Source organism: Abramis brama, assembly GCF_963993115.1.
Source record: "Abramis brama genome assembly, chromosome: 7".
NCBI lineage: Eukaryota > Metazoa > Chordata > Actinopteri > Cypriniformes > Leuciscidae > Abramis > Abramis brama.
In genome coordinates, this window is record NC_139969.1 from 4,741,694 (window position 1) to 4,756,770 (window position 15,077).

Sequence of the window (15,077 nt, forward strand, 5' to 3'; positions counted from 1 at the left end):
CGACAATAACACAATAACACAATGCAAGGATGCAGGACGGGTTCTTTACAGTGTGACTCACTCGGGACAATGTTGGCACTGGATTCCTCAGGACAGCATGGCAGAATGTTTCTATGATCATGAGACAAGCAAATCACACCTGCATGTTGCCATCTTTTCAGAAGCCTTTGGTAAATCATAAATCATAATTATGACATAAAATGTCATAACTGTGACTCAAGCCATTGACCTCATAATTATGACATACTTTTTATTAGTACATCATAATTTTGCATTTGTCATGATTTTATTTTTTTATCTCATTTATGATTATCTCATAATTTTTTACTTATTACTAGTGTCAATTTTAACCATTAATTTAAACTTTTGCAGTAATGTCATTAGTTTTGTTTTGTCACAATTATGACTCATTTTTGACATGTCATAATTTCGATTTTAATCATAATTAAGAAAAAAATGCTTTGCTAGATCATAATTTTGACAAAATGTTAAATTCATGACAAAAAGTTTTAAAAAAAACCCTGATACTAAGTTATAATTATGCAAAGTCACTGACAAAAATTGACTTCAATTGATCTCATAATTTTTTTATGAATGTCAATTAATTTATAGCTCAATTATGATTTAGTATCTCACAATTTCAACTTGTGCCATAATTATTACTGTCTTAGTTTTGTGCCATATTAGTACTGTCATAATCATGACTGTTGTCTAAATTTCGACTTATCTTATAAAGAAAAAAATGCTTTGGCAGATCATAATTATAACAAAACGTTATATTTATGAAAAAAAGTCAAAACTATGAGATACTAAATCATTATTATGCAGTCACTGACAAAAATGCCTTCATCTTATAATTTAAATTTGTATTACTGTCAAATTTTTACTCATAATTTTGATTGTCATTTGATTTTTATCTCAATTATTTTCTCTTATTATTTGTGTCAATTTTGACCATTCATTTCGACTTGCAATAATGTCATCATTATTACTGTCATAGTTTTGATTTTTGCCATAATTATGACTTTTTATCTCAGTTTCGACTTCTCGTCATAATTTCGACTTATCTTAGTATTTCATAATTTTTAATTTTTATGACAATTATAATTTTGCAAAGCACGATTTTTCTTGACTTTCATTCCCCATTACTTATTACTGATAATTTTCCAACGTTATCCTACTTGTCATTGTATTTGCTGCTTATATCGGTTTTTAAATACATCAAGATATGTAGTTTAAACACCACATATGTGACCCTGGACCACAAAACCAGTCACATGTCGCACGGGTATATTTGTGGCAATAGCCAACAATACACTGTATGGCTCAAAATGATCGATTTTTCTTTTATGTCAAAAATCATTAGAATATTAAGTAAAGATCATGTTCCATTAAGATATTTTGTAAATTTCCTACCGTAAATATATAAAACATTTATTTTTGTGAGTGAATGCAGCAAAAGCGCGAACATAAATGAACAACTTTGAAGGCGATTTTCTCAATGTTTTGATTTTTTTGCACCCTCAGATTCCAGATTTTCAAATAATTGTATCTCGGCCAAATACGGTCATATCCTAACAAACCATACATCAAGAGCAAACTAATAGATGGCGCTTTAAAACAGTCACAGAGCTGGTTCTTATCATCTTCAGATATGAGAAACATTTCAGATGTCATTTCAGTCTTGACAGCATAAATCAGCCGTGTTGAGCCTGAGTCTCATAACACACACATACCCAGAAGCGTTAGAGCTCAGAGTCAACAACAGAGTGTGTATAAGCTCGGTCACATGGCGGAGGCCTGACCTATTTTTTACAGTGTTGCATGAACGCTTTATAAGGCAGGACCCTTTCGCTGCCTTCTGCTTCTCCCTTCAGCCCAGTAATGTCACATCCAGTCTGGATTCAACCGTAACATGGGATAATAATTCAACACACTTCATTTTTTTTATGAAAAAAAAAAACCCTCCTATTTTATTCCAAAGAAAAGCTGGAAAACAGCAAATAGAAAAAACCCATAAACTCACTAAAAGTACAGTCATCATAACAAAACATTATCTACCGTGTGGATCTCTATAGCAAGTCAAAATGCAGTAGTGTGTGTCACGTGCAAGTAAACCAATCCCAAATCCCTTAATATGAAAGCTGTTTATCATAACATACACTATAGAGTGGGAGATTGTGTTTCTTCAGAGGAGAATTTAACAGTAGTGGTTTATGATTCTGGGGGACGTGGTCAAACTGACCTTATTTCAAACATCACGTTAACCTAGATAACAGTCCATGTAAGGTCACTCATGAAGCTTTAAGTATTGCTAAGAAGTCCTCGGAAACGACCCGACGGCACTGAGCGGGATCATGATGGGTCGCATTGTGACAGCAGCCTTAAGTGAAGCGAAAAACCACAGTAATGAAGACTGCTTCCTGTCATACAACAAGACCGGAGCACTGAAGCCAATGAAAGTGCAGCATTAGATGGTCTGAGTACATCACTTCCTGTTTTCATCATCCTCTGCCGCCTGGGATTCTGGGAGCAGAACAAATCTCTGTGCAGATGGCCATCCGGACGAGTGAAAGTCACATTCGGAACATTCCAGTGTCGTATCCTCACTTCCCTTAGCATTAGACCATGATTCATCGCTTCTAGTTACTGACAAAAGGAAGTCAAGGACCGCTTTCCTGTTCCTGTTCCTAAAGAGAAGCACTCATTTTCACCTACAGTCACTCAAAATTAAAATTCGGTCATTATTCACTCACCCTCATGTCGTTCCAGACCAGCATGATTTTATATCATGGAACAGAAAGGCAGAAATTTAGTAGAATATTAGTAAATGTACAATACAATGAAAATGGATTGTGACCATCGCAGTTAAGCTCTAAAAAAGCACCATAAATGTAGTCCATATGACTTTTGAAGCTAAGATTTGAAGTTTCAACTTTTTATTACGTCATAATTTTTATATGGCATAATTTTTTCAAATGTTAATTATGGCTGAACTGCAAACTTAAATCTTATCATGATTTTGTGTCAATTTCAACTTTATCAACGGACCAAAATTGAAGTTATTTGTATCTTTCCCTCTGCCCTAGTTTTATTAACGCAGAAATGCAAATGAGTATTGAGAGCTGCAACATAGTATGAAAAATGTACATAACTAAAATTATGGTGTTAATAACTATGACATAAAAAGTCTACATGAGATAGAGTCTAAATTATGACAAGTCATAATTGCCAAAAAAACCCTGACTTGTCAGAATTGACTTATCTTATTCTTATCAACTTTTTATCTCATAATTATGACCATGTATGTCAATTTCAACTATTTATCAACAGTGCAAATTTTAAGTTGTTATTTGTATCTTTCCCTCTGCCTTAAGTTTGAATTTGAGGAAACAAAAAATGCGACATAATGAAAGATTTATGAATAACAACTAAAATTTGTGCTGTTTTCCACATACAAAGCTACTATATGACTTCAAAAGACTTGGAGTATTGTGCACAAGTCATATGGACTATATTTATGATGATTTTGCCCTTTTTAGTGCTTAACAGCCACGGTCATCATTCAATTTCATTGCATGGAAAAGAGCAGCTTAAAAAGCATTCAAAATATCTCCTTTGGAACGACACGAGGATGAGTAAATGATGACAGAATCGTCATTTTGGGTGAATTATTTCACTTTTGAAAACAAGGACCTCTTTGTAGTGTACATCATTGCTTTTTTTAGTATTGTAAATCTCTATAAATACTTTGGTCAGTTTACATTTAATCCTCAAATCTTAAATCTATTATTTGAAGAGTTTGGAGCAGAAAACAAATATTGCAGTTCCCACAGTGATGCAAAAAAGCATTAAAGTCCAGTGAGAATATTCTTCATATGCGTGTCGCACATCAATACAGCGTCATTACAAGCCCACTGTGTTTCCGTTCGCACCAGGGTTGGTTTCGATCACGCTCCGGAAAAAATCAAACGCGCACTCCGAACACAAATCAAACTCTCAAAGATCTGCTCAAGCCTTCGATGTGTGATTGAAAATGAAGCACTAAAGTAGTCATCTGAGTTAAGCCCTGAGTGTGTGTGTGAGCGTGTGTGAGTGAGTGTGTGTGGCCTCAGAGCGTCTGCACCAGCACCGGGAAGAGCAGAGACAGGTGTTCGGCTCCGCGGATGGGCAGTTTGTTTGTGGTGTAGTAATGAATGACTTCAGGGATGGAGTCGAACGGAGGACTGTTCTCTCCCAGGATGAACTTCCCATCACGAGACCGCGAGAACTTCATGTGCATGAACCCGTGACAGCTCCTGCAGAGAGGCGAGACAGAGAGACAAAGCCATTGAGTTTGCATGTTGCTTTTCCATGGCATGCAATGCAACGGTAGAAATGTGTCAGCTGGTAGAGATTGCGCTATACTGTTTACACAATGCTATGCTGAATGTCAAGTGAAATAGTGTTGCTGTTGTGAGTGTGACCTAAAACTATTGAAAATCATTTTATTTAGATGAAATAAAGCTGAAATAAAATCCAATGTAAATATGACAAGTTTGCCTGCCTTGGCAACTAAGTGAAATAAATAAAACTTGAATAAAATTTAAGTTACATACAAATACAAAACAAAAATGGAAAAAAAAAGCACATAAAATGACTAAAACTTAAGATGAAATAAACGCTAATCAAGATATTAATAAATACTATAAAAGTATAGAAATAATACTAAAATAACCCTGAAGTGAAATCAGTAAAGAAATGTGGAGATATGCATTGCAAAAAAGGGAAAATAATTAAATGAGATGAAGCGAATTTCATTTGTAAAGTATTAAATTCACCGGATCATTCATAAAAAGGTCATTACAACATGAATACATTTTTTGTTTACACTTTATTTTAAGGTGACAGTTACACTGTACTTCCTAGTAATATTAGCTAATTAACCACATCTACTTACTATAGTTACGGTTAGGGTTAGGTACTTGTAATTATGCATAATTTACTGTTATTACTATAGTAAGGACATGTGGTAACTATGCCACCTTAAAATAAAGTTTTTTTTTTTGTTTTTTTTTCGCAAAAAACAACAACATAAAAAAACTATATGGTGAATTATATCATTTAAAAAACTTAAAAATGTTACATAAAACAAATCTTACATAAAAGATGCACACCATGATGTACGATTTTGGTAATTCTGCTCACACCTATACCCACAGCCATGCTTTTTAGTGGGCACTACATTATTAATAGCATGCTTAACACATTCACACCCACACAAAACACCTCAAACCTGAATAAATTACACATTCAACCAGAATAATTAGATGTAACTTCCCTTTCCAGCAGGAAAATATCAAGGTAGTTACAGAAGAACAAAGCATGAGGGGGAAAAAAACCCAGATGGCTGCTAGGGGATTGCTATGTGGTTGCTAAGGTGTTCAGGCTGGTTGCTAGGTGGTTGCTTACTGGCCTAAGTCCAAACAAAACCAGCCTCAGATATTCTGGGCCTTCCTTCAATGAACATCTTGGATTACATTATCAAAATTTAAATCAGAAAATCGTCATAAAATCTTAAAATCAAATGTTCCATTTAGATTGTTTATGTGGATTTTCATAAACCTGTAAATATTAACGGTGGTCATGTGTTTTGCGTACACAGAAACACTAAAGACTCTGGCCTTAATAACCACTTAAACATTTGGCAAAGACGCAGACGCAGAAACATGAACCTAGTTTAGCAGGAACAATTTGTGCTATTTTTAGAGACAAATGACTCCAACTGTTTCATGAAACAAAAGCGAATATGGGACACGTACTTCAGTTATTATACCTCTGAAAACAATCACAACAGACAGTATAAAACAGTGGACATTTTAATGGACAATTATACCACACTGAAAGAGAGAAACAGAAAACAGCAGCCATTTTCTACTCTCAAATGACTCACAACACAGACTTTGATTTGCAGCAGAACGGGATATGAAAATAAGAAGAACAGCACTGTGTACTTCAGAAGAAATGAGTAAACTTTAACTGAAATGATGTCACTGCATCAGTTTATTGGGTTCTTACAGTGAGTTTACCTGAGAGAGAGCGAATAGTCGTTTCGGATGGTCTGGCTTTTCCTCACCAGATAACTGCACTCCTTACAGAGCGTGAGCAGAGATTCGGCTTCTGAGCGTGTCAATGCACCATGGTACCACCTAAAAAACACACACACACACACACACACACACACACACACACACACACACACACACACACACACACACACACACACACACACACACACACACACACACACGGGTCACTACTAGGGTTTTCATGATACAATATATTCAGCAGAAGATACAAATACCTGGAACATTTCACAATACTCATAACTGAAGTGTTTCTGTTATTTGAAAATGCAGAGAGATTGAATACAACTTATTTGACCAAATTAGAATACACACATAATTAAGCTAAATAATTAAAACATAAAAAATAAAACAAATGTAATGGATGGAAATAGACAGACAGAAAGAATAGACAGAGAGACAGACAGACAGACAGACAGACAGACAGATAAGCCCCTTTCACACAGCGCTTTGAACCCGGGAAATTGCCGGCAAATTGCCAGAGCGCCTTCTGTGTGAAAGCAAACACGACCCGGGATTAATGCCGGGATCGATGCCGGGTTGGGGACCTAGTAACATTGCCGTGTTCAGTCCCGGAACGCGCGCTGTGTGAACAAAAGCCGTAATAATGCCGTGTCGTAGTGATGACGATTTCGCCAGCTGTGAATTGGTACGTAATGCGCAAGTTTATGATCGAATCAGAGAAAAAAATGCACAAGCGTGGTTTCTCGAGAGGGAAATCGCAGCTCATAAGCAAACTTCGGACGCTGCTGAGACATTAAAGTCACGTCAATGTCACGTGTCTTTACGGGATTTTTACGGCTTGTGTGTGAACGCACTCTCTGATTCCGGAAAATCACTGGCAGTGTGAATGAACCAAAATCAAACGAACCCGGGTCAAATCCCGGGTCACTTTATCCGTGTATTTTCCGGAATCTCTGTGTGAAAGGGGCTATAGATAGATAGATAGTATAGATAGATAGTATAGATAGATAGATAGATAGATAGATAGATAGATAGATAATATAGACAGATAGATAGATAATATAGATAGATAGATAATATAGATAGATAATATAGATAGATAGATAATATAGATAGATAATATAGATAGATAGATAATATAGATAGATTAGATAGATAGATAGATAATATAGATAGATAGATAGATAGATCTCAGATTTGCAGATGTGAATACCTACACCTGTTTCTCCAGGGCCAGTGTGGGGTCCACCCTCTCACCCAGGATGCAGTGGGAGTTGCTGGTCTTGCTCAGGATGGTGGCTCTGCTGGACGCTGGACTGATTCTGGACACTCCGGCTTTCCTCAGGGAATCGTCACAGGGCAGAGTACACTGATCCCAGTCTCCCGCTTCAAACGTCACTACAAAACAAACATTACAAACACACTACAGGTCAGCTTTACGGTCTGTTCCTCTTTCTGATGATCAAAACCATTAATATTATTGCAATTTAAAATAAATGTTTTCTATTTTAATATATTATAAAATGTAATTTATTCCTGTGATGCAAAGCTGAATTTTCAGCATCATTACTGAGTTGTAATCATAAAAATAAATGCATTAATTTATACAGTAATTACATTACATTACATTACAATTATATTTGAAATTACATCTTTTTATGACAATAAAGCATAACTCCCCTACTTTTTTGCAAAAAAAAAGAATTTTGCAAAACAAAATTCACGTTTATTATATGTTTAGTATCAGATATAAGCAAAAGTCGTGTCCATAGTACAAACAATGCAAGACGAGTTACAGATGCATTAACGTTAATACTTGCCATGAGAGTCAAATCACTAACTGAGTATAGAATAAGCATTAATAAGAGTGATAATAGTGAATATTGTTTTCACTATTACTCTTTACTATTTGCTCTTTGTCAGCACAGCTGTTCCTGCTGTGAGTTACCGTAGAGCAGCAGTGGAGGATTCCTGCTCCCTCTCTGCCATTATGAGAAGCTCTTGTCATGTTTGTGTGACAGAGCATGAGCAATCCATATGCAACTGGCAATCTGATCAGAAGTGGTGAAATGACGATCTGAGTGTGTGTGTGTGTGTGTGTGACGCTGATCTTTCTGCACGACTGCTCCTCTCTTCTGGTCTCCACCTATCGTGTGCCCCACATCCCTCTCCTCACAAGAAAATCCAACAGAATAGAAATCTTCCTTCCTCACGTGCAAGATAAAAGACAGACTGTAATCTGTGCTTAACGATTAATCCGTTGATGCGTTAAATCACGGTTCAAAACCAACGTGCCAACGGCCGGTGACTTGAGAAAATGTACTGGCCAAAAATATATATATTTTAAATTGGCCACAAAACAGTTCATTAAAAAACATACAGCTACTATTAAAACTAATACTTAGGCCAGAAGGTTTTGGGAAATAAACAAGTAATAATAAAAATCGTTTTTAAATTATTTAATAGTCTATAATTAATAAATGTATTATTATTCAATTATGTACACAATATTACTACTACTATAATTCTATCAAGTAAACAATCAATGCAACAGTAAATTGAGTATTTATAATTAATAATAATAATAATATGGTTTATTTATTATTTTATTAATATTATAATCATAATTATTATTTATTTTTTTATTTTTAAACTACACAAATCAATAAAGAACTATTACTACTGCAATAATACAATCAAGCATGCTATACAATCAAGTAAACAATCAATGCAACAATAAATTGAGTATTTATTATTATTTTGTATAATAATATTTGTATTTCATATTTTATGTGTATTCATTATTTTTAAATTACACAAATCACGCAATAATAAACTGAGTATTTATTAATAATGTTATTGTATACAACAGTAAATTAAAATTCTAATATTTAAGGACATCTCAATTTATTTGCTTTCAAATGCTAAACCAGAGGTTTTATTTTGGCAGAAAACTGTGCGAACTGTTACCGACCGACTCCGTTTCATATACTCGCATTTGCTACTTGGCGACTGATAATTTTGGACCCTGCTTGCAGAGTAGAAAACCACATTGTCAAAAGTATGAAAATGTACTGTTGTGGAACAGAGCCCAGTGCTACATCTTACCAGCGAAGGCTTTGGAGATGTTCTCCTTCTTCCACTCCCAGGGCTGGTCGTACTCATCGGCGGGCCTCTCGTCATCCTGGGGCAGATGGCTCTCTCTCTCGCCCTCTGCGGCGGCCTCCCGGGGCCGAAACCTGTCCTCATACGGACTGTCGTAGAGCTGCGGGCTGCTCCTGCCCCCATCTGAGCTGTGCTGGAGCTCTGAACAACATCAAACACAGTCATTAGCACCAGATGACACGACGATATGGCGTTGTGTATTATGAGAGTGAATGAGGACTGGAATTGTCAAGCTTTGAAGAACATGCAAAAAGGACACATACCACAGACCAGACCACAAATTAAACGGACTGGAATATCAATGGCTGAATAAAAGCTCTCTTTGGCATATTTTCACATCTCTTAAATGATGAGAGATCCAGCAGGGAACTACTGTACCGCTTATGAACCGCTGGGCCTCAAACGGCTCCATGTAACTGCTGGAGGCTTCTACAGCGTTCTGCTCCCAGCCGGGTCTGGGCCGCGGGTCTGGCCTGGCGTCAAACGGGTCCGAGTAATCCGTCTCCCCGACCACAGGAGCTGAGGGAACCACCTGGGGAAAAGAACAAGGAACGAGGGTTGAGTGATGTCTGAGTGATCGAGAATCAGAAACGAGGACAACTGCAGTGCTTTACGCAGATCATGTAGATGCTCATGAAGATTTTAGTTTAGATTAGTTAACTAAACCTAAAACCATTTTTGATACTTAAGTGAAATAAATTAAAGAAAACTTTAGTTGCCAAAGCAATTTCATTTACTTTTACTAGATGTACTAAAATAATTAAAATTTAAATGAAAATAATAAAAAACATTAAAAAAACAATAAAAAACTCCAAAATCAATTCAAAATATAAAAAAACTGTAATATACTAAAATAACACAGTATTTTAGAGCAAAAATACACATCAAATATCATCAAAAGGCTAAATAATATCAAGATATTGTGTTTTGACCTACATCGGCCAGCCCTACTTCACATTACATAGCAAAAGTATTCTGAATATGGAGATAAATAGTCTCAAAACTAAGGCATTTGCAAAATATAATTCACAAATACATACATTTATTGTTTTACAAAATAAGATTGGCTAAGGAGGAAACCGTTTAGCAGGATGTTCATGATGCTCTTTTCCATGAAATGAAAGTGGAGCTCTCAGACTCCAAAAGTTGCCATAAAAGCAGTCCATTCAACTTGTTTTCTACACTGTCCAGCAAAAACAAAGTCGCTGTTTGGATTTAAACAGGCAAATACTTAAGAGTCTACGATTGGATCATTATTGCAGTGATTATTATGTTTCTAGCATGTTATATGTTTGGCTACAGTTCCTCTAACCCTAACTGATGGAGTGTGTAGATTTTCATTTCTTAAACACCCATGTAGGAAGACACATCATGGCCATATTCCAGGATGACAATGTCAAAATTTATAAGGATCAAACTGTGAAAGAATGGTTCTGAGGATCATGAAGAATCATTTTCACACATGAATTGATGATCCTCTGAGTCCAGATCTTAAATTCATTGAAAGTCTCTGGGATGTGCTGGAGGAGACTTTACCGAGTGCTGGACTCTTGCATTGTCAATACAAGATCTGGACCAAATATTGATGCACCTCTTGATGGAAATACATGTTGTGATGTTATTTCCATACATTTTTGACCAAGATCTTGTAAAGTCTCCTTCAGCACATATTACCCTTCGCATATCTTCAGGCAAGATGTTTGATGTGCACATGCCTGAATGAAGTTTGAGAGCTATGCCAGAGGAGAAGATTATTAGTCTCTCAAACAAAGATTATCATATGACTTAATTGTTAACTAAATCTTTAAGATTTCGATTAAAACAAACTCTGGTGTGATTGCTCTGTTCATTTGAATAAACACTACCATCTGAACCCTGGTGCGCACCAAACAAGCGGACCATGACCTGTTTTTTCTCATCATAATCGTGATGTTTCCCATCACAGTTCAGTTCAGGCATCAGAACTTGCTGCAGAACTCGCTCTCCTCACTGCAAATCTGTGTGTGACAGAGGGATCCCTGCCGCTGTTTTGACTCCTTTACGCATTTATAAGCTCTTCACGAGTTCTCAGCTTCATCATATGTAGCTATGCACAAGCGCATTTAGCCCAAAACACAGCATTGTTCTGGATGTTTGACAAGTTCCGTCGCAAAATATCATAAAAGCAGTTTTTTTTTTAATCTTTAGGTTCTGTCTTAAAAATTACAGTGTGAATACTAAATGAATCAGGACTAAATGTATAATTGTATTTTTTGGTCCGGACTAAATGGACCAAGAGAACTGAACTACAAGTGTGAACACACCCTTAAAAATTATGTGAAGTTAAAAGAAAATTTTAATATTAGATGAAAAATTTAAAGAAAACAATTAAGATTTTAAACAATTTATAAAAATGACAAAAGCAAATAACAAAACAACTAACAATTAAACAAATTAAAACAAAACCTGAAAAAATATAACAATAAAAGCCATTTAAAATTAATAAATTTTAATAAACAATGTAATAGTATATAAATAATAGTTAAAATGACCTGAAATACAGCGCACGAGCCAAAAGGACTTCTTTTATAGTGCTTTTTGTCCTTTCTAATGATTGACAGTCACGATCACATTATGCTTCCGTTGTACAGAAAAGAGCATTTTGCTCTTTTGTTTCCCTAAAGAAATACAAGACGATTGAAACAAGAATGGTGGTGTGTGATAGTCTATAACCCGCAGCCATTGGGATTAAATGTATTTGGGTTAATGAAATGGATTCCCTATTCCCCCACCCTTCATCTCCGACAAGACAATCGTCACCCGGGCAAGCTCTGGAAACACGGCAGAATCGTGCGTCTGGGTTGGTTTGTTATGACATCCGCAAAACTCGTTCACACGTGAACCAATCAGATCTACTCTAAAAGAATCACACATTAATGTAATCAATCTCTGCCACGCTCATAATAACCACCTGATCTGTGGTGTAATGATCCATTCATGATGACAGAAGTTGACTGGAGGCTCTTTACAGGCCATATAAAACCACCAATAAATCACTTTCACATAAACAAACTCAAGTTTACTTGACATTATGATGATCATTAGAAAGATGAAGTGCTTAAAAACCACAATTCTCCATTAAAAAACATAGCATATTACTCAACTACATTTTTATACTTTCTGAAGAGGTGTTTGTCTAATCCCAGACATTTTTCTAAATATCAACCCAGGATATCTTTCAAAACACTCCATTCTTTCTGATAACAGTCCAGTAAGACCCATTTAAGCTCTCTGTATATTAAGAAAACAATAACTTACAGGGGCCTGCGGTTCCTCAAAGGTCACGATGTTCAGCGGTACTTTGCTACGCCCGAATTCCTGAGATTCCACTTTTATCAGTCTGTGTTTGGGAGACACAATCTTCACCTCCACGCCGTTGGACAGCACTGTGCCAAATGCGGGAAACACTTCCAAAGACCCCGAGCCGTTCACCACGCGGTTCTCTGGGGGTTCGTAGGGGTCCTCAAAGTCCAGCTCTTTCTGAGCCCTGTAGGCCCGTAGGATCTCGCTTTCGGTGTAGTCTGGTTTCGGGGGCTGCGGCGGTCCTTTCCTGCTGCCAAAACTCAGGTGATCTCTAAACCACTTTGCCATGGGTCTACGACCAACGCGAGAAGGAAACAGATCCAAATATATATATATAAATGAGCTGTTATGCCTCTAAAAATCCCTCTATCCTAGTTCTTCCGTGGAACACCATCCATAAATCTTGAAACACCTAACCAATAAGTTACTTATTACTCACAGTGTGTCAATAAACGGCACATAGGATATGATATTGTGCAATAGCTCACCTCAGTTTCCCCAATGCATCGATCCTTTAGAACATCCAACTTCTATTTGGTAGCATTAAATGGATCTGGAAAGCAGAAGCACAGTCATGACACATTAACAAAGAGAAAAACAAAAAAGATGTGGATTATTTTAAGCTTCCACCCCTAGACCTGCCCCCAGTAGAAAAGACATATTAAAGGGATAGTTCACGCAAAAATGAAAATTATGTCATCATTTACTCATCCTCAAGTTGTTCTTTCAAGAATAAAAGCCTTACAGGTTTGGAACGACAGGAGAGTAAGTAATTAATGACAGTTTTTTTTTGTGTGTGTGTGTGTGTGAACCCTTTAAGGGTTTTTTCCCTTCATCAGGGAGGATCAAATGAGCTGACTTGCTCTAATAAGGACTTTGGACAAACTTCAGAGAGCTCATTTGATCCTCCCTGGTGAAGGGGGTCTTGAAGGGTTCACAAAAACAAAAAAAAATCAATTCTGTCATTAATTACTTACTCTCCTGTCGTTCCAAACCCGTAAGACTTTTGTTCATCTTCAGAACACTCCATTGACAGCTACGCAACTACAACTTTGATGCTTCAAAAAGTTCATAAAGAGATTACTTTTATGATAGATGGATGCGCTTTTTTGGGCTTAAAAAATGGTACCATACACTCCCATTATCTTGGCAGAGCAAGGGTATTTTTTTTTATATAAGTCTTTGGTTGAAATAAAGTCATATACAACTAGGATGGCTTGAGGGTGAGTAATTAAATAGAGGTGAGAGTAAATAATGAGGGATAATTTTAATTTTTGGGTGAACTAACCCTTTAATGACCTTCTTAAACCCGAAGAACTCAATTCTTCATTGGACGAAAAATTATGCAACAAAAGTGAATGGTGACTGAGGTTGTCAGTCCCTCACATTATGCGTAAGAGCTACTTTTTGTGTTTTCCTTGGAAGAAAGAAAACAATACGGATACACGTTAGCGTAAATAAAAGGTTTGGGTGAGCTGTTCCTTTAAAAATACACATCATATCATATACTGTGGAACAGGCGATAAGCCTGTATAACCTGATCTACTGTAGATCAGGTTATACGCTAATGCATTTGTACTTGGGTCATAGATTAAACATAACGGCGATGATTTCTTATACATGGAAACATATAATTCAGTATTACTCAAAGAGAAAGTTTCACACTCACACAACTCAAAGAATCCTGTCAAAACAAAAACATGCACCAACTGTACACACCCACTTTCCTACTGTTCCCATTTAACTCAACACACAATAGTAAGATATTTACGTATTTTAAACTGAAATTATACAAAAACTGTCAATATATATTACAACTAATGTTAGCATGCTGGCTAACATCTCTAAACTTCGCCAACCGACATTATTTTCACTTTCTTTGTCGACAAGTCTGATTATATACACGAATACTAGAGTATATTGAATATAGAGGTGGAATTCTGCATTCATTTGGAACACAAAAGTAAAAACCAACAAATTTAAGCTGCGTTTTGTTAGCCGGATTGCTTGCTGGCTAACTATGCAGCGCGCGAGCCCGATGGATAGTCACTGAGGAGCGTGTGCAAATTGTTCATCTAAAACGGCAGTTTTAACTCATAAAAACAGTTCCGAAACAAACATGCCCCCAAAACATTTGCAAAACACTCACCTCTCAATGACGGAAGGATGGATGGAAGCGAGTATATAAAGAAGCTGTGAGGAAAATCTCAAAAAGTGAGGAGCGTGTGCACGTGCAGATGGATGGATGAGTTGCATCGGATTGCAATGGTTGTTGCAGCTCAGCTCAGCTGGTGAACATCACATAAGCTCGACTGACTTGTTGTTAAAGCCCACTGGAGAGTTGCATTGTCTTTGTTCTTGCTGAGGCATTTCATTTCACATGGTGCCTCGTGCTGTTTTACATGCATTCTGCAAAATGCAGCATGTCTGCAAAGCAGTTATTATGAAAATACATGTTTTAGGTGAAATAAAGAGATTGAG

The 15,077-nt window shown here is 36.5% G+C and overlaps 1 protein-coding gene across 2 annotated transcripts; it reads right to left on the reverse strand.

Moving 5' to 3' along the window:
- Positions 1-1,954: 1,954 nt before the first annotated feature.
- Positions 1,955-14,863, reverse strand: shda (Src homology 2 domain containing transforming protein D, a). Of its 2 annotated transcripts, XM_084119830.1 has the most exons (8): positions 14,746-14,863; positions 13,085-13,149; positions 12,552-12,888; positions 9,633-9,786; positions 9,198-9,395; positions 7,307-7,487; positions 6,069-6,188; positions 1,955-4,298 (listed from the first exon to the last, which is right to left on the reverse strand). In XM_084119830.1, the coding sequence occupies exons 3-8, from the start codon at positions 12,882-12,884 to the stop codon at positions 4,112-4,114; spliced, it is 1,173 nt and encodes a 390-aa protein (XP_083975956.1). In that variant the 5' UTR covers positions 12,885-12,888; positions 13,085-13,149; positions 14,746-14,863; the 3' UTR covers positions 1,955-4,111. The 2 variants fall into 2 exon arrangements, with proteins under 2 accessions (XP_083975956.1, XP_083975957.1); XM_084119831.1 differs by lacking the exons at positions 13,085-13,149; positions 14,746-14,863 and having other exon boundaries at positions 12,552-13,026.
- Between the last annotated feature and the right edge of the window lie 214 nt (positions 14,864-15,077).